General features: G+C 49.0%; 1 protein-coding gene across 2 annotated transcripts in view; it reads right to left on the minus strand.

The window, feature by feature from the left end:
- Positions 1–8,470: 8,470 nt before the first annotated feature.
- Positions 8,471–23,963, minus strand: part of KCNH1 (potassium voltage-gated channel subfamily H member 1) — a gene marked incomplete at both ends in the record, with an annotated part of 282,586 nt that continues 267,093 nt past the window's right edge. For both annotated transcript variants that reach the window (XM_080908290.1, XM_080908289.1), the window contains one exon: positions 8,471–9,328. In XM_080908290.1, the coding sequence (XP_080764416.1) occupies positions 8,471–9,328 (858 nt within the window). The remainder of the gene's footprint in view (positions 9,329–23,963) is intronic.

A 23,963-nucleotide genomic window follows, 5' to 3' on the forward strand; every position in this document is an offset into this window, starting at 1 on the left:
TTCTGTATGGCTGCTGGACCAGGTCAGCCTCCAAGGGACATAGCATTTCATCCCAACCTCTCACTCTGAGACCATCCCCAAACCACCTTCCACTCCAGAACAATCCCTGAGGGGACCACTGTACAATCTCAGACTATCCATGAAGGACCATCTTCCACACCAGGACATTCTCTGAGGGACCACCTTCCCACTCCAGGACAGTCTCTGAGGGACAGCCTTCCACTCCAGGACAGTCTCTGAGGGACAGCCTTCCACTCCAGAACAGTCTCTGAGGGACAGCCTTCCACTCCAGGACATTCTCTGAGGGACCACCTTCCACTCCAGGACAGTCTCTGAGGGACAGCCTTTCACTCCAGAACAGTCTCTGAGGGACAGCCTTCCACTCCAGGACAGTCTCTGAGGGACAGCCTTCCACTCCAGGACAGTCTCTGAGGGGCCACTTTCTACTCACCTCCTGCTGAAGACACTTCATTCCAATACTGGCAGCGTGATCTATCACAGTAAATATATAACCCCCAAATCTTCTGGTTCTGGAGCCTCAAAGGTTTGTTTATGTACCCCCATAAGCTTCCTGATGTATAGGTACAGTCCAAAGCAGTCTCCCGTCTTCCATGCCTGTGATGTTTGTTCTAGCACCTCCCTTAGATATGTTTGTTTTTTTCCTTCTCTACCAAAGATTCAGTGTGGCAGACATGTGTTTTGACATGGAATTCCTAGTTAGGGATAGGCCTGCCGTCCTTGGGATGTCTTTCTGGGAAATTCTGTGATGCTTTGATGACCCCTTTCTATGTGCTGCACTGGGAGCTCTGGACTAACCTTCGCATGAACGACCCAGGGAAACAGCAAAACTGTATGCCATGTCTCAGATGACTTAAGTAAAGTGGGTGATGTGCAACTGGGGCAGAGTTCTGTCATTTGGATGTTTTGGAGGAGCTTACACATGGCTGCTGCTTTCTGAGACATGTAGCCCTGGAGAAACATGGTCGTTCTTACAGGTGTTCTGCACAGAAGTTGAATTTAAAAGCCAGAGAACAGGATTCCACACACAGGTGTATTGGGCACAGCCTCAGGGGAAAATGCCTCCCAAGATGCCGTGTGCTAGTGCATTTTACTCAGTGGGTCTTATTGCCTTATTCTCATTTTTAAAGAAAAGCAGAACCTTAGATAATTCTGGTTTTCTTCTATGCTTATTTTGGATATTTTTTAAAATAAAAGTTTTGAGATCTAAACACATGTGTCTTGATATTTTATCCCTCTAGACAGATGGTAGACCGATGCTGACAAGTCTCACTGTCATTCTGTTTGGCTATGGGTTCATGGGGGAGGAGGGGAGAGAAGGAGCTTTAAGTTCTGAGGCGCTGTGTGTGGAATTTGGAGGGAATGATTAACAGTCACAACTATATGGATTTAGACCATGTGACGATCTAGTGGAAGATCAACTGGGCATTGTGTCCCAGAGTGTCCCTGAATGTCAGTTCAATGGAACGCTCACCCTTGCAAACCAGCAGGTGGATCCCCTTTCTTCATAGCGGCCATGTTTGCAATAGAGATGCTGGTGGGCTGGGATGGCACACTGTTCTCCCTGAACAAACCACAAGCCAGAAAGAGCCAAGTAAGCCTGGCATTAGTAACCTCAGCAGCTGGTTCGGTAATCAGGGAGACACAGGAAGGCAATCATGGGGTGCTGAGAAGTTCTAAGGATGTGGGGGGCAACCACTGAAATGGGTGCAATTTCCTGGACCAACAGAGTATTTGTGGTCAGCCAGAGGGAGTCTTGCTGAAGCCTTCAAGTAAGGAAAGGACTCACTGAGAAAAACCATAGTGTAAAAATGACTGTAGGGAGTGGTCTAATGTAGGACATCTGTAAACTGTAAATAAGTCAGGTGGTGTTGAAATCTTCCAAAAAAGCCATTTATAAAAAGGCAAACCCATCTGGAAGACTGCACTGGAAGAGTCAGTGAGTGGTCAGCCATAGTAATCCTGAAGTTCATTAAACCAGTCTGATTCAGTCACCGTCTCACCGTCTCAGCAGCAGGTAGGCATTGGATGTTAGCTCTCTGCATAGGTTATCCATTGGTCTGTTGTTTCACCTTTCCCTGCTCCCTGATGTATGACATGGTGGCGGAGCACCTTTCTCTGTGGTCTCTACTTGCTGTAGATGGACCCTTGAGTCTGGTTCATGGGCAATAGTCAATCACCTCATCCACCAGGACAACTTCTGGGACAGTTCTGGACCCACGCTGGATAAAGTCCTGAGTCACTTTCAGCCCCAGGACACTCTGACTGCCTGACCTAGCTCATGAGCTAGTCAACAGCTTGGCCAGTACCCAAGGAGGGAAGCAAGATGCCCGATGCCAACCAAAGTCTTGCTGTCAACACAAAATTTGGAACCACACAGAACACTGAATGGCATTGTGCTTGAAAGTTGTGTAAGAACACAAGCTTTGTCCCATTGAGGATGATGGACAGAACTTGAGACTTTTTTTTTTTTTTTTTTTTTTTTTTTTGCTTTTCTAAAATACAACTATTGGTTGTCTAAGTACTAGAAATTAACCATGTTTATACTTTCAGCAAACATATCAGGATCCATGTATACAATAAGGTAGAATCCCACTTGTTACCCCAAAGGTAGTATGAGCTAGTTTTATCTGTTTCTAGTCTAGTTGGTTAGTTGCAAAAATTCTATTTGTGGGTTTGTCTCTTTGTTTGTTTTATCCATTAAAGATGAAAGACACAAGTAATGTTCAGCCCTCTATTAGTAATGCATTTGAAATGATCATGAGTTATTTGGAATTTTAAACGATGTCATCAATATTCAAATAATGGATTTCATCCCAGAATTAAGTCCCACTGCCTGCAAAGAGATAACTGTGTTTTGGATTTTATGGTCACTGGGTCTTAATAAGACACAGGATGGCAGTCCTGTGGAGTCTGACTCAGTGCCTGTGGGATAACACTGAGTAGGACTGCTTGAGGCAAACGGGCCTCTGCCTCATTGGCTCTGTGAGCTACCGAGGATCCAGTGCTGTGGATAGTCATTCAGGAAACACTGGGATGCGGGCTCGCCGCCTTCTCAAAAGCAGGGAAAAACATGAATCTGTTCTACTCAAAACCCATGTCAAATCGTTCAAGATGGAAACTTTCACTTTAAAACGGGAGTTGGGCCTAAGGGGTGTGTTGAGGCAAACGCTGTTTGAATGTGTGTTGTCAACTCTGGCACTCAAATTGGAACGTGATACCATTATGATGGGAGGCAGGGCCTTTCTTGTGGTTTGGCTGTGAAGGACCCGGATCTTGAAGACCAAGATCTTAGAGGCAGTCTCTCAGGCTCAAGGCAGAGGCGGAACTTCCTTAGAACAAGATGGCCCCACTTCGTCATGGTCTCTCTGTGAACGTCACTTGACATGAAGCATGCTGTCTCTACAGCTTTATATTTCTCCTCAGTTATAGGCTCATATTGACTGTCGACTTGACAGGATCTAGGATTACTTCAGAAGACAGCTCTCTGGGCCCGTCTCTGAGGGATTGCTAGATCAGGAAGCCCAGCCTCAGTGTAGGCAGCCCCATTCCCTGGGCCAAGATGTTAGACTTAGCAAAGGGGGCGGGGCCAGGACAGGGAGAGAGCTGAGCCCCAGGATCTCTCTCTGCTTCCAGAGGCCGCAGTATGACATATGACCCGCTGCCTCAAGCTCCTGCTGCCATGGTTTCCCTGCCCTGATGGGTAGACTGCACCCTCAAGCCATGAGCTAAAATAAATCCTCTCCATGAGTTGCTTTGTCTGGAATTTTACCATAGCAACATGAAAACTGACTAATGCAAGGCACCACCCACATCAGAGCTTCCCATGTAACTTTTTCTAAAGGTTAATTGTTACGTTTTGGGTGCTATGAGTGTGCAGGTGCCTGTGTGCAGGTGCCCGTGTGCAGACGCCTCAGAGGTCAGAAGAGGGTATTGGATCACCTGGAGCTGGAGTTCCAGGTGGTTGTAAGCCAGGGTAGGCTGTGAGACCCGAGCAGAGAACAGCAGGAAGAGAAAGCATCTCACTGACATATGTAAGGAAAGGCAAATACAACCATCACGTATAAAATAGTTTATTACCATAATAAATAAAATTAAACTTTTTTTTTTTACAAATATCATTTGTGCTTGTTTAAAAATGTCAAGAAAGGGGTACCATCCATGGAATGCCCACATGTTCTGCACATCCACACAGCCACACAGGGGAGCTCTTGGCAGCATCCTCAGCTGACCACAAAAATAGCCTCAACTCGCTCTGACTTGTTTATTCATGCTCATTCGGACAGAGGAGGAAAAAAAAAAAACAATAAAGGATTTGGCAGGATTTGTTGGAGAGTGTTTGTAAGAGAAGCCCCAGGATGACGAACTGCTCGTGAGTGTAAATGTCCTTGCAACTTGGATGGGACAGTCTCCAACTGATGTCGAAATACAGCGTCTGAATATTAAAAGGCTACATTCAGGGGGGTGGGGAGGAATGCGCTGCATTCTTACTAAGAAGCAGTCTGTTTTCTGAAAGGAGAGCTGTGAACTTCGACGGCATGAGTCTGAAGCCACAGGTTTAAAGAGTCAGTCGCTCTAAGGAAGGTCAAGTGGCAGGTGGAGATGCCCCGCACCAGGTCCGACACCCGCTGGGAACTCGAGACCTTCTTTAAAGGTTCTGAAACACTGGTGTGAAGCCGTCCGCTTGAGACCCGACTTAAGCTGCAGGTAAGTTCACATGGATTCCATTGAGCCATGTGAGAGGAGGCAGGGAACGTGTCTCCACACCAACACCCTGGGTGGGAAACAGTCCTTTCCTTGGAAACTTAGGGCCGGTGCTAAGAGGACTCCTCCGGGTGGAGAGCGCAGGAGCTGGTGAAGATAGTCTTTATTGAAGCGAGTAAGAAGGCAGTACATGGAGCAGCAACAACGACAGGGACCTTTAGGTAGGAGAGGGTGTCCAAGGGCCGGAGTGAACTCAGGCAGGCCTCTTTCCTAAGCGGCACAAGGAGATGGGGTAAAAAGGGGGGTACTGTCGCCCCCACCGGCAGCTGGACTTCCACTCAATGGTCTTAAGGCTAAACTTCTTTATTGCAAAACAAAATACAATTAGTTGTGTTCACATCTTTGATTTGTATCTTCACCAGGGCTTCCAAAAGTCCCGAGTGTACCTGTGAGATGTCAGCATCACAGAGAGATGAGGGTCGGTCAGCCTCTGACTGGTATTTCTGAAGAGTTCACCCGGTCCCTGTTCCAACCTGGGCACACCCAGCATTTGGCTTAATATTCTCTCCTTCCACTGAAGGCTTTGGAGGCTGAAGCCTGCAGGTAGTGGGGTTGGCTTGTGTCTACCCCTTCCCCAATTATCCTTGCTGTTGAAGCAGCAGAGACTCTAAGAGGGGGAGGTTAAAACGGGGCCCAGGAACCAGATAACAAGAAATTGAAACAAGAAATATGTATGCAGAAGCTTTCGGGGGTGGGGGCGGGGGGAGACAGGGGTTTCATTCAGCGGTAAAGCTCTTCCCAAGCATAAACAAAGGTCCGACTTCCGCCTCCAGCACCAGACACAAATAAAAGCAAGCCTGGTGCTGGTGAGAAACAGCTGCAACAGGCACAGCCGTCAAAACACGTGGACCCTGCTTTAGCAGGAAGCAGAGAAGTGGGGTTGGCCAAGGCTGTCACTTGTCCTGTGGAGGAACCTGCCACCACCCTGGAATGGCACGGCTGATGAGGCAGCATGACCCCCAAAGCCAGAATGCCAACCGCCATTTTGGTTCTGGTACCCAACAGTACTGCACACTTCCGGAAAGAGCGATCCATCGAGGTCGCCAGTCAGGATAGCCACTGGGAAATGGCACTTTACTAGGGATGACATTCACAGTAGCTCATTTAGAGAGACCAGGTAGCCAGCACTTACTGGACAGTGGTACACCACATTGTGTGTTTGTGTGTTGTCCCCTCCCCTCCCCAAAAGGACAAAGTGTTTTGAGGTGTGATTTACCTGAAATTACAGTTCGGTCTGCACATGGCAACTGTTTCCTAGTGTCTCTTCAGCCACCAGATAACAACTAAAGCAGGAAGGTGCAGGCCGTGGGTGTCTGAGTCCTGTGGTCTTTGCTCGGGACCTGCCTCTGGCACGGTACGCCATGAGAGTAGAGAGACATGGGTTGGCTCATTTAAAATGTTTCGGAGAAGGCAACCCTAGTAAAACTGCTGTAGAAATGGAGAAAACCAAAAGCCACCCTCGGGAACTGAAGGAACTGGAGCCCTAGACACCTAGAACCCCAAGATGAGCAGAGATACCCCCTTGCAGGGTGTAGACCTCAGTCTCATGGGACTTCAGCCTAATGTGTATTGACTTCAGAGAGCAGCCTGAAGCTTTACTGTTGCCTGTCACAAGGGAAGGTTTCCTTGCACCCCAGCATCTGAATCCCTAAGACTCAGAGAGGGAGATACATCTTAAGGAGGTTCACCCCCTTTCAGACAGAGCTTCGCCAAAGAGCAATGGGGCCTCTGCTTTACCAGCTGGAAAGATACTAGAGGATCTTTTAATCCCAGAGAGTTCCAAAAAGATCTCTAGGAGCAAGTGCTTTCTAGGCTGGATGTTGCATGGCCGTACCTACCCTAAGCTGAGCGGTTCCTAAACTTTAGAACCAGGCTAAAAGTGTGTGTTGGGAGTGGCCTTGTGACATTCAGGGAGCAGCTGGCAGATGTGACTCAGGTACCTCACAGTCTCTGCTCCAAGTGATGTCTGGCAGCAGCTCAAGAGACTGAAGGTCTAGTTCTACCCACAGTCACCAGCTGTGTCTTTGAATGCTGTCATGTCTTGGTCTAGAGATACCATGAGCCAGTTCTTAGGCATTGCATGAAAAGCCACATGTGTGTACACCCTTGATTTCCCAGAGCTATCCAGCCATGTATTGAGTCCTAGCATGTGCCATGGCCACCAAGCAGAACAGTATCTTTGGTAGGTTCCCTAGAGAGGTTGACATTCTGAATCACAAGAACCAAGCAGTGCTAAGCAGAAGGTACCTGTGTCACACTTGCTGTCCCAACTGCTCTCTCAAACCTGTGTCACACTTACTGTCAAAGCTGCTCACTGTGGAACCGAGCTTCCAGGCTCACTGGCAGAGTAACACCCCCGACATCCTTCCAGGTATGCACCCGGGCCAGCTCCTCTGTCCTGTCTGAAGACCAAACAACCTGTCCTCAAGTGATCGAGGCAGCGAGTGTCCCTGAGCACCATGATGTGGGGATCTGGATGGCACAGAGATGGCCCTAAAACCATGGCTCTGAGCCTCCACCTTCCCCCAAACCACAGCTCCACCGTCACACCATCCAGCTCATTACTGAGATATTTTGAAAACCGGTGCTTCACTGTTTTCTGCCAGCTCCCTAAGAGAGAATAACCATGGTCCTGCCATTATTTTTTAGAGTAAAAAACAGGTTGGCTTTCAAATAAGGCTAAGTGTGGCTCCCATGTGTCCTCTAATGACCCCATGCACTGGACAGAAATCCCCATGAGAATCAAAATAGAAACCTAGTACTTGCTACAATCATTTTTTTTTTGAGGTTGTATGTGTGTCTTCTTTGTTAGGAAAGCAATGCTGGGCGCCTGCCCCTTCCCATCAATGCCCTACACCCTGAGGAAAGCCATGGACAAGCTTGGGAAAAGGTAGGTTGAGGAAAAAGGAGAGAAGCTTGTTGTCATGAGGCCTATAAGATGGTGCAGCTCCAGAGGTCCCCTGGGCTCTGGGAGCTTCCATGTCAGCTATCCACAGGTAGCAGGCTGCAGACCACGCGACAGAGCCCACTCAGAGCCGAGGACCCTCTCCAGCCCTTACCCTTGCCTCAGCTCTTCTAGGGCAAGGAGACCTGAGGGGCACAGCCTGTGTGTCCACGGCACAGCACCTGATGCTCCACCTCTTCTGTCAGAGTGGAAAGGCTCTCCAGTTTGTCAAGCTTCCCCTATCATGAGCTTGTTACAAACACCAAGTGTAGAAAAACAGGTGGTGGTGTCAGACACCGTTACACGGGGGTGGTCAATGCCCAGAAGTCCCTGCGCCCATTGTGGTCTTCGGGGGTTTTGGTAAAGAAGCCCAGTGTAGTCTATTTCTGAGAGGTTCTCAGAGCTCTTCTGCCAGACTCTACAAATATCGCATTGGTAGATCATGTTAGAGGGAACGCTCTTTAGATGGATATTACGCCCCTTCTTCAACAACTGTCAGCAGCTGTTCCAACACAGCCGCCATCTTGCAGGGTAGAATGCCTGTCCATGTTCCCTCTTATATTTGCCAGAGAATACCCAGGCACACCCAAGCCACTTGGTCTGACTTAGACTTCCTGTGAAAAAAAGCCCAGTTTGAAAGTTGTTGGTCATATGTTTGGTGTGGTGGGGAGTGTCGGGAAGGGGGCAGGCTTTTGTCTTTAATTTTTGTTTGTTTGTTTGTCTATTTGTTTTGAAATGATCCTCTCAGCTTGCTCCGAAAATGTCTCTGTCTGACTCTGGGGACTGGGGCCTGGAGATCTCACAGGTCTCTTGAGGACACTGGGAGGACCCTCTGGACATTAGTATCCTGAGTATCTCAGACAGCTGCTTCTCAATGGAGGTCATTTTGGCATTCAAGGCCTTGATGTCCTCCTTCAGCTCATGTTTCACCTCCAGCACTGTGGCCTGCAGTGTCTGCTCGGGGATGGGGTAGAAAGAATGCTTGACCTCAGCCAAGATGGGGCTCCGGTCCTGGGGACTCCTGGCCTCGCCCACATTGTCCAAGCGCAGGTCGCTCTTGGTGATTCCGCTGTCACAGGAGTCTGTCTTCTTCAGCGTGGCCTCACCTGCTGCCTTTGTCCTCTCGGGCAGCGTCTCCATGGACTCTGCCTTGGACACCTTGTTCCAATCTTCACCCTTCCCACAGGCATCTTTGAAGCGGGCCCAGCCTTTGCGCTTGGTGGGGTCCCCGCCGCCTGACTTTGGACCTAGGCATTCAGATCCAGGTGCATGCAGCTTAGCATGGTCTGACACCGTGGAGGTGGCAGCTGCCTGGAAGGACACAGGTGTGGCGGGGTTCTCACGCACGGTGACCACACTGGCCTTCACCAGGCTGTGGTTGGCTGAGGTATGGTCCGTGAGGGCATTGCCCTTTTCTACATCTAGGTCATCCAGGTCCCGGCCGCCCCTCTCGGCTGCCAGCCTGGCTTCTTTCTGCTGGCGGAACCTTTGGAAGAGTCTCCTGACGGGGTGGTCAGGAGGCAGGATAAGGGGGGCCTCGTTCTTCCGTTTCATCCTCTCCTCCTCCTCTCGTTTCACATCACTGATCTTCCGGAACACAATCTGGGTGGAGAGAAGACAGCACAAGTGTTAGCTGACAGGAGCTTCAGAGGTCAAGTCACCCTGTCAATGTTATTAAGAACCATCCACCAAGGGCTGCGGCCCACAGCACAATCACAGACCTGCAAGCCCTCCGGGCCATTCTTCCTGACCAACATCACCTTTCTTCTCCAACATCAGAGCTTCGGTTCTTGCTGCTACCCTACTCAGAAGGAACAAAGCCCACCTTCTTTCAGAGGCTGGCTGCTAAAGTGTGTCCTCCCAGGACATCTTGTAAATTAGAAAACCACTTTCCTTCTCTAGATTAGATCTCTTCAGAGAGAAAGCCCTTGAGTCACTAGGATAAAAAGCCCCAGGGATTCTGATCATGAAATTCGACCATCTTTAGTATAAACTACACTGCAGGGTAAAACAGTTAACTTGTATCTTCCCTGGGGCTCCTAAGGTGCTATCCACAGACTTTATGGACTGATATGACACAATTACAAGCAAGGTCTTTGGGTTAGCCTAGGACAAGGACCCCTGACCTTGAACCCTCAGAAGAATCCTGTCCACTCTAGAGGACCAGAGAAACCCAATTATGGACATCCAAGGACAGAGGGATGGAGACAGGAGAGCAACCATCACTCTCTCTCTCCCAGTGCTCTAGATTGGATGAATGGTGGTCCCTCAACTTCGTACCATTGCACAAGTCTATGGGTCTGAGGCCTTGAGCAAGCTGGCTTCATGCAGAGAGCCCGCCTTATCCCCTGAGCTCCACCAATCCAACTCTGGTCCTTACTCTTAGCCCTTGCAAACATCTGTTTTTAGACATGGGGATACCTCTTCTGAATAGAACACAGAAATGGTAGATGAAGAGGAAGCAGATGAGAAATGGTGCCTTTGGAATTAACTACTGTCCTAGATTTCTACCACCTATCAGTTCCTGACATGCCTTGCCTCCCCTTTCCATGACCTTTTCCAGGTGAGCTAGGCTGAGTGGGTTTCAGGTTGTCCTGAACAAGACACCAGTTGTTTGGATCTGCCTCTCTCCACAGTGAAAGCCCTAAAGGCTTAGAGTAGGACTCTTCATGTAACATTATCTTTGACTTTAAATTTTCTTTCTTCTCACCTGACCTAAGAGAACAGTGTTTGTCTGTCTTGTCCATGATTAGCTCTTAGGAGTGAGTGCCTAAGATGCTCTCGATTCATGACAACAGGCGATACTGGTTAATGAGCCAGAGGGAGAACCTCTCTGACCTGGAAAGATGACATCACAGAAGTCATGGTATCACAACAGCAGTGGAGCTCAGAACAAGTCACTATTCTGTGTGGAAAGCCCTTGAAGGTTCAATGAGATGTGCTAGGTCAGTGGTGAGGAGTTCTGCTGACACCAAGAAGGCATCTCAGAACTCGCCCTGGAAGGTTGTACATCAGTGTTCAGATAGGCCTTTCAAGGCTTATCAGAATCCACAGTAAGTGTTCGCAGAAAGGGTAGCCATGTTGTGCCCCTCAGTTAAGGGGCCCTAGCTCAGAGCCCAGGGCTGTCCCAGGCAACATATGAAAAGAAGGTCTTGGTTACCTCAGCACTCCAGCCAGAGCCTCTTCTTGGGATCAGGTGTTCAAGTCATACTTCCTGTTTAAAGACTTCCTGGCCTCTTCCACAGCTTCCTCATAGAAAGGCTAGAGGCTGTCCATTTGCATACCCCACCCCCACCAGCGGGCAGGGCAACCAGCCCTTTAGAAGGCAGTGCCCGCTCCTCCACCAGGGACAAGGCTAAGAAGGTGCTTTAGGCTGATGGGTGCTGGCCACTTTGCACTTTAGGGCACGTTTCCATTTCAGCTGCTGCTTTGAAGTCATCAGCGGGCTCTGTGCCGGTGGCAACCGTGACCGTGCATTCTGACGAGCAGTTTAGATGGAGATGACGGGGCTGGCTGCGTGCAGCTGGTGACAAGGAGGCTAAGGATACCACACACAGCTCTCTTCCATCTGCTCAGAGATGCTCACAGTTCCCCAAGGCAGGACTGTGCCTCAGCACTGGTAGCCAAGACCTTCAGTCCTGTAACTCAAACATACCTTCTGTGCAGGTAAAGGCTCTGGTAGAAAGCATGGCTACTCACAGTGTTCCATGAGGCTGTAAAAGTGCTATGCCTTTAAAAAAGGCAGGGGGGGGGGGAGGGTACAGTTTCAGTCCGTGCTTTATTGCACACCTTTTTGGAACCTGAGTGTGCAAATGTACCTTATGCATGTCTAAGAGGAAAACTGTGTTCAAAGTTTCTTTTTATCTAGATTTGTTTATTTTGTGTGTATGGGTGTTTGGCCGGCATATCTAGCTGTGTACCATGCCAATGCAGTGGCCAGGAGGTCAGAAGAGGTAGTAGATCCTCTGGAACTGGAGCTACGGTGGTTGTTGGCCACCAAAAGTAGCAGCTGGGTCCTGCAGAAGAGCAGTGAGCACTCTGTTGTGCAGAGCCACCACCCCTTATTCCAAACTTCTTAGTCCATTTATTTCCCTAGACCCTCTTTCAGATGAGCATTTCCCAGAATTCCCTCAGTCAATGGAATGGGATGTCTTCTGTGTTTGTATAGCTTCCTGGCCCAGGCTGCATGGCTCCACACTACTGTTGAGCCTTGGAGTGGAAAACAAGGAGGTCTTCCCCACAGATGCGTTGCTCCCTGAAGGGTGGGTCTGCGTTGATGCAAACTCTCCGACTCGGCTAATGCGCTTGCATGATATGATCCTAGCTCAGCTCTCCTGCCCCACCTATCACACTTGCCCCAGCCCTTCAGCTTGCCTTTGCTGTGATCTCCAAGACTAAACTCAACAGTCATTTTCTCCAACAACCTTCCCTGAACTCTCCCACACAACGCCAGCGAACCCATCCTGATGGTGTCTTGCAGCTGGCAGCCACATGTGTGTTTCCATCGGTCACTGCAACTCGTGGTGAGAAACCCTTTCTTAACTGGTCGTTTCTTCAGACAGACGTTCTCTGAGGGCAGACACTCATGTTACCCATCTTACTGCCATGCCCAGCATCTACAGCACCCAATAAATGGTTGCTAAGTCAATAAACATGGCAGTGTCTGAGATATGACCATTCCCAGTTCTGAAGTTCATGCTCTGTATAGGGTGTTATCCACAGGTCCCCTAAAATCTGCTTCTGATGTGTGTGATCCAGTGGGGAAAGAGGACATGGCAGGTGGATTTATTCTATGTGCAGCATGTGGGTTCCTGAGTTGAAGTGTAGTATGTAAACTCCCGAGGGACTTCCACTGTTAGCCCTTGTCATTTCGGATCCCCTCTCAACATATTCCGTTATTTTCATCTGACTGGTTTTCAGATTCTTAAGTGACCTCAGGGGTGGAATATTTACAAGGACTAATACATCTTTCTTTCTTTCTTTCTTTTTCTTCCTTCCTTCCTTTTTCCCTTCCTTCCTTCCTTCCTTCTTTCCTTCCTTCCTTCCTTCCTTCCTTTCTTTCTTTTCCTTTCTTTCTCTTTGCAATGAGGACAACCGTTTTTTTTGAATTTTCCATTTGTATGAACTTGGCTCTTCCCTGCGAAGTTCATCCAGTTTTATGGACATGGGACTCCCTGGGGAATTTGCCACATGCTGAGCAGGCATCCCTGAACCTGTCCCCTCTGCTGACCACATGCTGAGCAGGCATCCCTGAACCTGTCCCCTCTGCTGACTCCCCAGGTCCCATCGACTCGGTGCCAAGCTTCTCTCTGAGGGCTTCATTTTAGGAGTTCAAGAAAAGTTTCTACGACCCTAAAAACCAATTTGGAAACTTCTAAACAACTTCAAACTTTCCCTCTAGATGCAGTCAGTGGCTTTAATAATGTGCCCTATGTAAGCATGTTACAGCCTGTTGAGCGTCACATGGGCAGTTAAAAGCAGGACCCTAGCAGGGTAGCCTGTGCTCTTTCCTTCCCAAGAAATAAACTTAGAGACTGTTTTAAGAGAGAGGTGCTGGGGAGTATGCAGAGGTTCATAATCATTCACTGGAAGGACCCAGCTCTGGAGACTGGCCACCCCTCTGCAGGCAGTGATCAGCTCATCCAAACCCTTTCTGGGCTCAGCCAGAGTCTTTCCGGTTCACTGTAGCATGTTTTCTCTTTCCTGATAGTCTAGGTATAGGGGGCCCAAGCTGAATGCTGTATATCCCAAGTCTTACTAACATTCTGGGGGACGGAGAGGAAGTCCTCAGAGCAGGAATGGCCACTGTATACCATTCCTGTGACCTCCATCCCGCTGAGACTGCACTGAGCCATAGACTGAACTCGGGACTACTGAGCGGAATTGATTGACAGGCAGATCCTTATGCTTCAAGGCTTTGTGAGCAACTCTTTTTAACTTTATTCAAAAACAAATCAACCTCTTGTGATCTGAGGTGAGTCAGAAGATCGACCACCTCTTCTGGTTGCCTCCAAGGAAGGTCCACAGGGCTAGAGAGACAGGGAAGTCCATAAAGTGCTTTCACATAAATAAGAGGATCCAGGTTCACTCCCCAGCACCCACATAAAAGACTGCATATAATGGTGCCTGGCTGTAAACCTTCTCTCTACTTGGACATAAAGACAGGGGGATCCCTGGGGCTCACTGTCAGTCTAGACAACCAGCAAGCTCTAAGTTCCATGAAAGACTCTATTTTAAGAAAAATAAGATAAAGAAAACTGTATCATATGCACTCACGCGCACGTGCGCGCGCACACACACATACACACACATGCATTTTAACCCAAGCATATACACTCACACATGAACATACAACACACACAAATTATTTATACATATATATATATATATATATATATATATATATATATATATACACACACACACACATACATACATACCTATCCACACATATATGTGAGAAAGATCTAGCCACTCATTGATCTGACACCCACTGAAGTGACAACAAAGGCTAGGCCACAGAGAGCAGGAGGCCCCCTCAAGGTCACTGTATATGAGGGTTTCAGCCATACAAAGAGGGGACAGGCAAGCCTTGCAGAGCAGTGGACCCCTGGAGGCTTGACACCAGGAGAATGAGGGTCAGCAGATTAGGAGCTTCTAGCTGTGGAACAACAGGCAAAACCCAGTCACTTCTCCGCGTCTTCCAGGAGTAGGCTGTGTGCTCAGGCTTTATCATCTGTGAAGAGAGGCTTTCAGTTGGGAAAATGCCCCCATAAGATTGGCCTGCAGGCAAGCTTGGGATATTTTCTTAGTTAATGCTTAAAGAGCAGGCCTAGCTCACTGTGGGCAGAGCCACTCCTAGGCATGTGGGCTCAGAAGTATAAGAAAGCAAACTGAGCAAGCCAGGAGGAGTGAGCCCATAAGCAGCACACACTCCTTCATGGTTCCAGCCCTGCTTGAGTCCAGGCCTTGGCTCTCCTTAGTGATGAAATGTGACATGGAACTGTGATCCAAACAAACCCTTCCCTCGCCAAGATCCCTCCTGTCAGTGTCCCTATCACAGCAAGAGAAAGCAAGCAGGAAGGAGCTGGAGTGTGAATCATAGGAAAACGTGACAAATGTAAGGAAAGTTATCCTGTTGTCTCCTGAATCCTGATGCGTGTCCCCAGGATGAAAGGTTCAGAGGGAAACAGAGAGAGCACAGGTCGGTGTATCCCTAACTGTGTGTGACCTGGGGCAAGTTATGCCCTTGGTGGAACTGGCTGGATAGTTCTTTAACAAGGCTGTACCTCAGAAGCACCTGCAGTTAAGTAGTGTGTGCACAGAATGACAGGTAAGAGCAGCCCATGTACCAAGCCCTCAGGAAGATCTGAGAGGCCATGGCTGATGCCTGCTGATGTCTTGTGTGTGAGTGGCCACAGCCCTTCCCTGGGACACTGTGCACCTCTCTGCCTGTGTGCCACCTGGGACTTTCATGGTGAGTGTGTGTCTGTGTATTCTGCGTCTGTGTGTTCCAATACATGTCCCAGCCCCCATCACCCTGAAGGATGACTGGACAGGCTGGCCAGTCCCTGTGATCATTTTTTCAGTCACTTTCCTCTAAACTTTGAAGAGCCAGCTTGCTCGCTGAAGTGGACCAACCAGGGCTCAGGAGTACACAGTGACTGCTTCCCGTCTGTAGAGATGCGGCACAGAGGGCTCCTCTCACAGGGAATCCCCATGAGGCAGCTCTCCCACACAGGGTATGGGGGGGGGGGAACTAGGCCTCATCCCCACACCTAACAGGCCTGTGTGACATAGCTCTCTGTGATTCCACTAGCTGCAAGCCTTCCATCAGTAACCCTGCCTGGTTTTAGAACAGAGCATAAACTATGAAGATTTACAAACTGGGCCATTTAAGAACTTAAACTATGGACAAACTATAGACAGGCTGACAGGAAACAGTCGGCTGGGCTCTGAGTTTGCAAAAGTGACTTCAGAACCCCCTCGACTCATCACAGAATCAAATGCTATGTTTATTTTCCCCTTGGCAGCCTCAGAAATATTTTATTGCACAAGACTTTGGATGCTCTGAGCCTCAAGGAGCAGAGGAGGTGTCAGACAGCCTGGGGGAGACCAAGTCAGTCAATGTTCTCTGAGCTCCGACTGTAGTCTCAGGACCTGGGGAAGGGATAAAAGCATGGCCTCGTCCCCCAGGGATGCCAGGATGCAGAAGTCAGGTGACACACCCATAGCTAAAGCATTGAGCAGGCTAGGGGAAGAGAGACTCATGAAGTCAGCATCAGTGTTGGGCAGCTGTGTGAGCAATGCTCTGGGTATTATTCAGGGGTGACCATGGTCCTCAACTCTCAATTTCCTTATCTGTCATAGTAGATAACACAGCTTCTAGGGATACCACCTCGATCAAGTGGGATACTTGCTTGTGATGATTGTATATGCTGGGCCCAGAAAGTGGTACTGTTGGAGTAGGTGTGTCACTGTGAGTGTGGGCTTTAAGACCCTTTTCCTAGCTGCCTAGAAGATAGTCTTCCACTAGCAGTCTTCAGGTAAAGATGTAGAACTCTCAGCTCTGCTTGCACCGTGCCTGCCTGGATGCTGCCGTGTTCCCACCTTGATGACAATGGACTGAACCTCTGAACCTGTAAGCCAGCCCCAATTAAATGTTGTCCTTTATAAGACTTGCCTTGGTCATGGTGTCTGCTCACAGCAGTAAAACCCTAACAAAGACATTGATCAATGAATGTATAAGCAATTATTTATCTTTATGGGGTTGGATGGGGTGGCCCTGGAGATGATTTTAGAAGGCTGAGCTAAAAATGGGGATAAAAGGTGAGGGATTAGGGTAAGGGTGTCCTATACAGGGGGTAGCACATGTCAAGATCCCACACGCCATCTAAAGCAGAACAATGCCTCCAACAGCAGTCCCAGGGCAGAGCTGACTGACGGACAATATGGGGGTCCCAGAACTGAATGGAGTATGGTCCTCTCCTGCCACCCTGACAGCAGGGAAGGATCATTGTCCTCATGTTCGAGTGATGAAGTGAAGTCTGCATAAGGTAATGCCCAAGGTCATGAGAGGCTCAGCAGTGGCTGGAAGCCAAGCAGCCAGAGTCTCTGTCTGGCATACATCTTAGGCCTCTCTGCTTAGCGAATGCCAGAGGTTTGGGAAAAGAAAAAAGGGTTCTCTTAGGAAATGTAATCACTTCCTGTCCTTCAATGTAATGGTTAAGTTTGTCATCAGAGGGTACTAGCAAGGTGTACCTTTGGGAGTGTCTGTGTGGTGCTTCCAGGAAGGATTAACTAGAGCAGGGAGATAAATTCTGAATGTGGGCAGTGCCATCTCATGGGCTGGGTGGGGGGAAGGTGGGGGATGAAGAGAAAGCCAGGTGATGGCCAGAATCCCCTTCTCTCTGCTTCTGGTCTGCAGAAAGGTGAGCAAGCAGCCTTGCCTGACCTCGCATCGCAGGGACACTCTGTGGGGAGTGGCACCTTCCCTTCATGGGTGTACACCTGGGGGTCTTCAGCTGTCAGACCACAGATGCACTAGATGCTCTGTCTTCTAAAACATAAGGTAGCCAAGGCTAGAATAGACAGAGAGCACGCCCTTGGTGTTCTGCGCTGCTGCTGCTGCTCTCCTGGGTCACTAGGTTAGCCCCCGACAGACTTGAAACCTTCCCTGTCAGTGACACTCAGCTATAGGCGTGCTTTGGGATTGATGATCAGGGAGGAAATGGCACCATTATGCAGGAGCCTCAGGCCTGGCACTCGTCACCAGAGGTGACATTTGTCACTCCTGTTTTTTTATGCTCTCCAGTGTAGTAATGCACTGCAGATCCAAAAAGACATGCCCACTTGGAACCTCGGGATATGACCATATTTGGGTTTTTCTTTAGATGTAAGTTAAGGAGCTTGGAAGTGTCCAATTCTGCCTTAAAATGGGCTCTAAACACTGTGATGGATCTCCTTGTAAGGGACCCAGAGGGAAAGGCTGTAGGGACAGAGGTAGACACTGGGGTGAAGGATAGACCACTACAAATAAAAGCTATGAGAGGCCTGGAGTAGATCTCCCAGACTCCAGAAAGGTGGCAGCACTGGTGTTGGGCTTGTTGCTTACAAAACCTGGAGACAGAATTGGTTCTGTTGTTTAAGACACTCGGTGGTAGCGCTGTAGGCAACACTCACCAGAAACCACAGCACAGGTTTCCTTTCCTTCCCTTGTGATCATCTTTTGGGTAGCCTTGTCTAAAGACTGGATCTGGGGTCTCCCAGCTTCATTGTTTACCCTTAAAACTCTAAGAGCCAACAAAGATGTTGGCAGGAGCCCAGTGCAGGTTCTTGCCCTACTATGTGCTGGCTGCAAACCTCAAGGGAATAGTCTGATCTTTCTAATAATCTTATAGTTGTTTATGTACAAAGCACCTCCTGAAAGCCGCCTAAAGGTGAGTCCCAGGTTGCTGGAGGTACCCAGTCCTTGCCTTCTCCTTAAGAACCGAAGTAGCAGATGTACTGCCGTGTGTTCAGGTAAGTGGCCATGGGAAAACTCAGTCGGGGTGCAGCATAGGCAAGGACTTTGAGCTTATGCGGGGCTCTGCACTGAGATCCCATAAGGGCTGCTGAGCTTATGCTCAGAGAAGAGGTGTAACAGGGGGCTGAGACTTCAGACAGCCTCACCTATCTCTCCTCAGTCTGGGAACACACACGTGCCATACTCCCCAGTACAGGTAGCAAGACTCACAACAGGTTTCCCTAAACACATGTTTGCAGAGACCTGGAGGCAGAGAGAAAAGAGCTGAGTGCCATTCTTCTGCTGTTTGCCACCCTGGTGGGAACTGTGTACCCTCCTGTCGGCTGATGGTCAGAATTAAGGACCAACCCCTCCCTGAAAGTATCTGGCCTCACAGTCTGCCAAATGCAACCATTCCAAAGGTCTCTTCTGTTTTCCCCAACCACATTTCAGGCAAGGTATACTCGGGACAGAAATACTCATTGGAACATCTGAGCAAGCAGCGCTTCAGGTTTCAAGGAGCAGCTGCTGTGACATTAGGATCTTGGGTGCTCGTCACGTGGACAGGTTCCTTCTGCCTCCTTTGATCTGCATTTATTTCCATGTGCTGTGTTATCCTCTTGGGTCCATAGCACGTGGGTTCAACCTGAAGACTCTGCCTCTCTTCTCTAAATGCACACAATGGCTAGAGTTAGTTCTGAATCCACTGCAGCAGACAAGAAGGCTCAAGTGTCCACTGGAGGATAAGCCTTGGGCACTGGAATGGACCCAGAGGTGGCTATTGGGCAAGGATCAGGGCAGATTAGCTCTTAGGTCACCTGTCCTACAAACATGATGCTGTTAGCAGGGGATGCTGACCCTCAAACCAACCCCATCAAGGTGAACTATACCCACAGATACAATGACTGCCCCAGCTGGGTCTTTGAGAAATCCCCATAGAGCTAAGGGCAGGAAGGGTGTAGGGATGTAGAATTCAGGCCCAGATCCAAGAGTACAGGTACCTGAGAGAGGCAGGGACCCCCAAAAGAAAATCCAATGAAGGATGACATAGTGAGATGAAGGGGAGATTGGGGACTTGTAGAAAAGGGACACGGGACACTAACACATCAGAGAGGAGCTCTGGCTTCTCCTAATCTCAAGAGGACCTACTGAAGCAGATGGGGGAAGGGGGCAGTGTTGATGTAGTCTCCAGTTGCTGTTTGAAGCATTTCTGTGTGTGGGAATGCAACAGGCTGCAGAGCACCCAAGGCAGGGTATTACGGTTACAGAGGAAGATGCTGGCGCTAAGAGGGTGACAGAGGCTGGTCACACTCCTCAGGTGTGCAAGCCTGCGGGTTGAGCTCCAGCAGCGTCCTCAGAGGGGTCACGAGCAGCTTCCTCTGTGTGTGTGTCACAGACCCACAGAGTCTGCAGGCGGGTCCGCACCCACACACTCTGCTTCTCCGTTTCGGACTTATCGTCTCTCCCCACAGTGTATTTCTGCACTGTTCTTAAACCCGCTGTAGAGATCAGCGTCCTCTACTGACCGCCAGTGAAGGAATGAGGTTCAGATGACACAGTGCCCCAATAACGGTCACTGACACTTCGACCTCTGTCACACTGACCTTGAAATCTTGCCTTCCTTACACTGACAACATGGCTCCTGTGTGTCGCTGACTCAATGGAAGGGGCAGTTTTATAACCTTGTTGAAGGACCAGGGCTAGTTTCATGAGGGAACCTATGAGGTCCTGCATGTCTTCCAGCACCCAGCTCCTCAGCTCCCATACTCAGTTCCCAGGGAAAGTGCTGTAACTTTACTTTCAGTTAATAATAGTTTAACTACAAGACCTGCAGCATATGCTGTAAATGGGAAATGCTCCTGTAGGCTTATGTGGTCCACCTTTTTGTCTCCAGCCGGTGGTGCCATTTTGGAAGGTTCCAGAAGCTTTGGTATATAGAACTAACACCTATGGAGGAATGAGTTGCTGGGAAAGAGAGAGGGTTCTGTGGGTTGTAGATCGAGATGGCTGTAATGTTAATTTGTCACAAATTAGAATCATGTGGGTTGGAAGCCTCACTAAGACATTCTTGATTGCATTGGATGAGGCGGGAAGGCTGCCACGTGTGTGTGCCAGCCTCTGTAGCAGCCCGGACAGAAAAGTGCATGGCAGGAGGAGGAGCCTTTAGCAGCCCCGGCCTGTCACCTTGCTGCAGAATTGAGATGACTTTCTCTGTAGTTCTGTGGATGATTCCTTCGCTCATGTTAGTGTTTCCAGACTTCCATCGCAGATTAAGAACTAGCAGCTTGTAGGAACCTTCCAGGTCTTAGTGCTAGATTGGGATTGCTAGGGTACCCAGCCTTGTGGACTGAACAACTAATGGGCTGTCTCTCCACTGTGAGACAGCTGCTGTTGCTATTCTAACATAAACCAGTTAATACAAACTCTCACACACAAACACACATATTTACACACTCACACACATACTCTCATACTCAGGTACATACATAGTCATTCTCACAGATACACACATATATACACACACTCTCACACACATACTCACATGCACTCACACTTACTCTCACACACATACACATATACACACTCACACTCAGGCACATATGCTCATTCTCTATCACACTCATGCATATACTCATGTATACACTCATCCTCTCTTCACTCACACTCACATATATTTGCACATACTCTCACTCTCATGCACATCCCACACATTCTCTCTCACACATTTATATTCTCTTAAACACTCACATTGGCACACTTACACACACACACACACACACACACACACAAAGCCAGAGGGTGTCAGATCCTCTGAACTAGAGCTATGGCACACTTACACACACACACACACACACACACACACATACACACACACACACACACAAAGCTAGGGGGTGTCAGATCCTCTGAACTAGAGCTATTGATCATTTTGAGCCTCCTGATGTGGGTGCTGGGAACCTCACTTGGGTCCTTTGGAAGGGTCAAGCCCTCTCAACATCTCTCCAACCCTAAGATTAGAGTTTTGCAGGAGGAAGCGAAGAAACAGACACAGTTCCTTTAAGTTCCTGCTCCCCACCGCACCCCTGCATTGGTACAGTATAGAAGCTATATGTCTCCATATAGCCTCTCACCAATTGCTTCCTCTGCTTACTTATTCTTCCAAAATCTGTTTAAAAGCATCTCTTTGTTACTTTTCCCCACATTTTATTAAGTTCTTAAGAGCTTCTGACTAAGCGCAACAAAACAAGTCATGTATAATTCTATTTAGTTTCCAGGAAAGTGAAGGCAGAGGACCTGGGCCTACCTACCCCAGCTTTCATGGTTTTATTATTTAAATGTTTAAAAGGTCTACCAGGGTCCTTTTAAACTATGTACCCAGAAGTCATAAAGTATAAATAAATATTTTTAGTCAAAACACACACAACAAAATGCAAAAATATATTTATAATTGATGAGCCAAAAAAAAAAAAAATGCTTCTAGAGATTGATAAGTTTTTAAATGCATTCAAAGATGGTGCAAGGCCACAGCAAAGAAAATGTAATGGTGGCTTAGCACACAGGAAGATGCTCAGTCCCACGCATAAGAAGGGAAAATTAAACCACTCCCAGGCACACCTGCTGAAGTCTAACAGCCGGCCTTGTGGGTGAGGGAGCCGTGAAGCAAGCATCTCTCAGGGCATTGCCAGCCATCTTGGAAACCTCCCAAACACCCATTTCCCATCTGTACTGTGGGTAACGATATCCACTTCCTAGGGTGACTAAGAAAGGTGCACGTGAGTGCTGACACAAAATGTTACTCCAGAGGGCATCGGTGCTGCCTTCCGAACACTGTCCTGTGCTGTAACACCTCACACACCCACTGTTATGAAAAAGATAGAGTGGGGATTGGGGCTATGTTCTATGGAGGTGTGGGGGGATGGGGGTGCCTCTGGGGGGCCCATGTGGGGCAGCCCTTCCCCCTGAGGGACCAGCCACATGACAGTATAGAATAGAATGGTTTATTCAGGGCATGGGGAGGAGAGTTAAGAAGGTAGTAGGGGCAGAGAGAGGGAAGAGTAGAGGAGAAGAGGCTGTAGATAGAGAGGGGGGAAGGAAATGAGGAGAGAAGGGACAAAGGGGTAAGAGGGGAAGAGAGGCATGAGAATGAGGAGGGGACAAGCGGCCCCTTTTATTGTGCCAGGCATACCTGGCTGTTGCCAGGTAACTGTGGAGTGGAGTTTAGACAGAATGCTAACACCCACTGTAACACCTGGGTAATTAGCCCCCTTCCTTAAGCTTGACATCCTCAGTGTACAATTACATTAGGAACCAGCTCAGCAGCTAGATGAGCCAGGCAGGGAGAAGATGGAGGTTAATGATGGTACTCCAAGCTGAAATGCAGGAACATCCCTGTCATGTGGCGGCACTTTGAGAGATGACATATCATTTGGGGGCTGTCACGGGCTCAGATGTCAGTTTAAGGAAGCAACACCCAGACAGGCAGAGGCGCCCTTGAGGGGGCAGATACCATAGTGCAAGCCCCTGGGGTCAAAGGTGGGAAGTTTCTGGGGCCACCTGAAACCAAGTCTGAAGTGTGAGGGTTCTTCCTGCTGATAAGTCTACCGGAAGGGAAGCAGGAGGAGCCTGTCCCCGTGGTTCTCAATAGGAGGAGGGACGGTGGCTTCCTGGTCTTTAGATGTTTAGGTTATCATCTGCATCCCCAGTAACAGTCTCCAGGGAGATTAGACTGGGCCTGACACTACCCTTCTGCCAGCCACTCCTGGCTCTGCTCCTTTGTTTCCTCCCCTGGCTAGAGCCAGAGGGGTCTCTACTTTCCAAGGACCCTTCCTTCCCACATGTGAGGTATCCAGGGCATTTTTTACCCTGCTGCAAAGCCTACATCCTCTTCCCTCCGAGATCAGCAGTCAGTGTTTGGGACCTGGGACAAAAAGAGGCTGGGGATGGAGGGTGGGTGGAGGCTGGGAGGAGTGGGTGGAGGCTGAGTGTGGCAGCTTTTCTAGAAATTTGTATTTACCTTACTTGGAGAAGTTGACATCATAGTCCTCTTACCATTTCCTATCAGGCTGAGGGTAGGGGGACTACAAATAAGTAAAGATAGCCGCTGAGGCAAGACCTGATAGCTCCCATGGGAAGGCACTGTCATCTTGGTCCTTCGAGAGGCCCTCTGCCCTCAGTCTTCCCACCTGAACTGTCCCCAGTCTGCTCCTTTTACCAGCCCATTTTACAGATGTTCCTGTAAACACACCAAGGTAGGGCATGTTCACTATGCCACTCCTGAGCTAAGGGGCAGCACACACCTTTAACAGCACAGGAGGTGAAAGCTAACATAAAATAAGCAAGGGTTATTTAAAAGTCCAATGAGGTGGGCCTCTGATTTAGTGAGTCTTTGAGATCACATGAGCCTCAGCAATGGGCTCAGAACAGGTTTGACACCTAATGATTTAACTGCAAAAACACTTCTGTTGCTGATGCTGAATGACCGGATGTCACAGATGGGGAAACCGAGGCCCAGAGTAGGGCACTGATGCCTGCCAGTCAGAAACAGGCAGCCTGGTCTGGGGGACAGGGCTTCCTTCAGCCTCTTCTCACACAGCTCTTACTGACTGGCTGAGCCAAGCCCAGCAGGCCTCTCTTACCACTTGCCTCGGGTGGCACTGCGAATTTCATTTTGCCAAGGAGAAAATTGAGGCTCAGGGGTGTGCCACATGATCACATACCTGGAGGGTTGGAGGA

Source organism: Micromys minutus (assembly GCF_963924665.1).
Source record: "Micromys minutus genome assembly, chromosome: 1".
Classification (NCBI taxonomy): domain Eukaryota; kingdom Metazoa; phylum Chordata; class Mammalia; order Rodentia; family Muridae; genus Micromys; species Micromys minutus.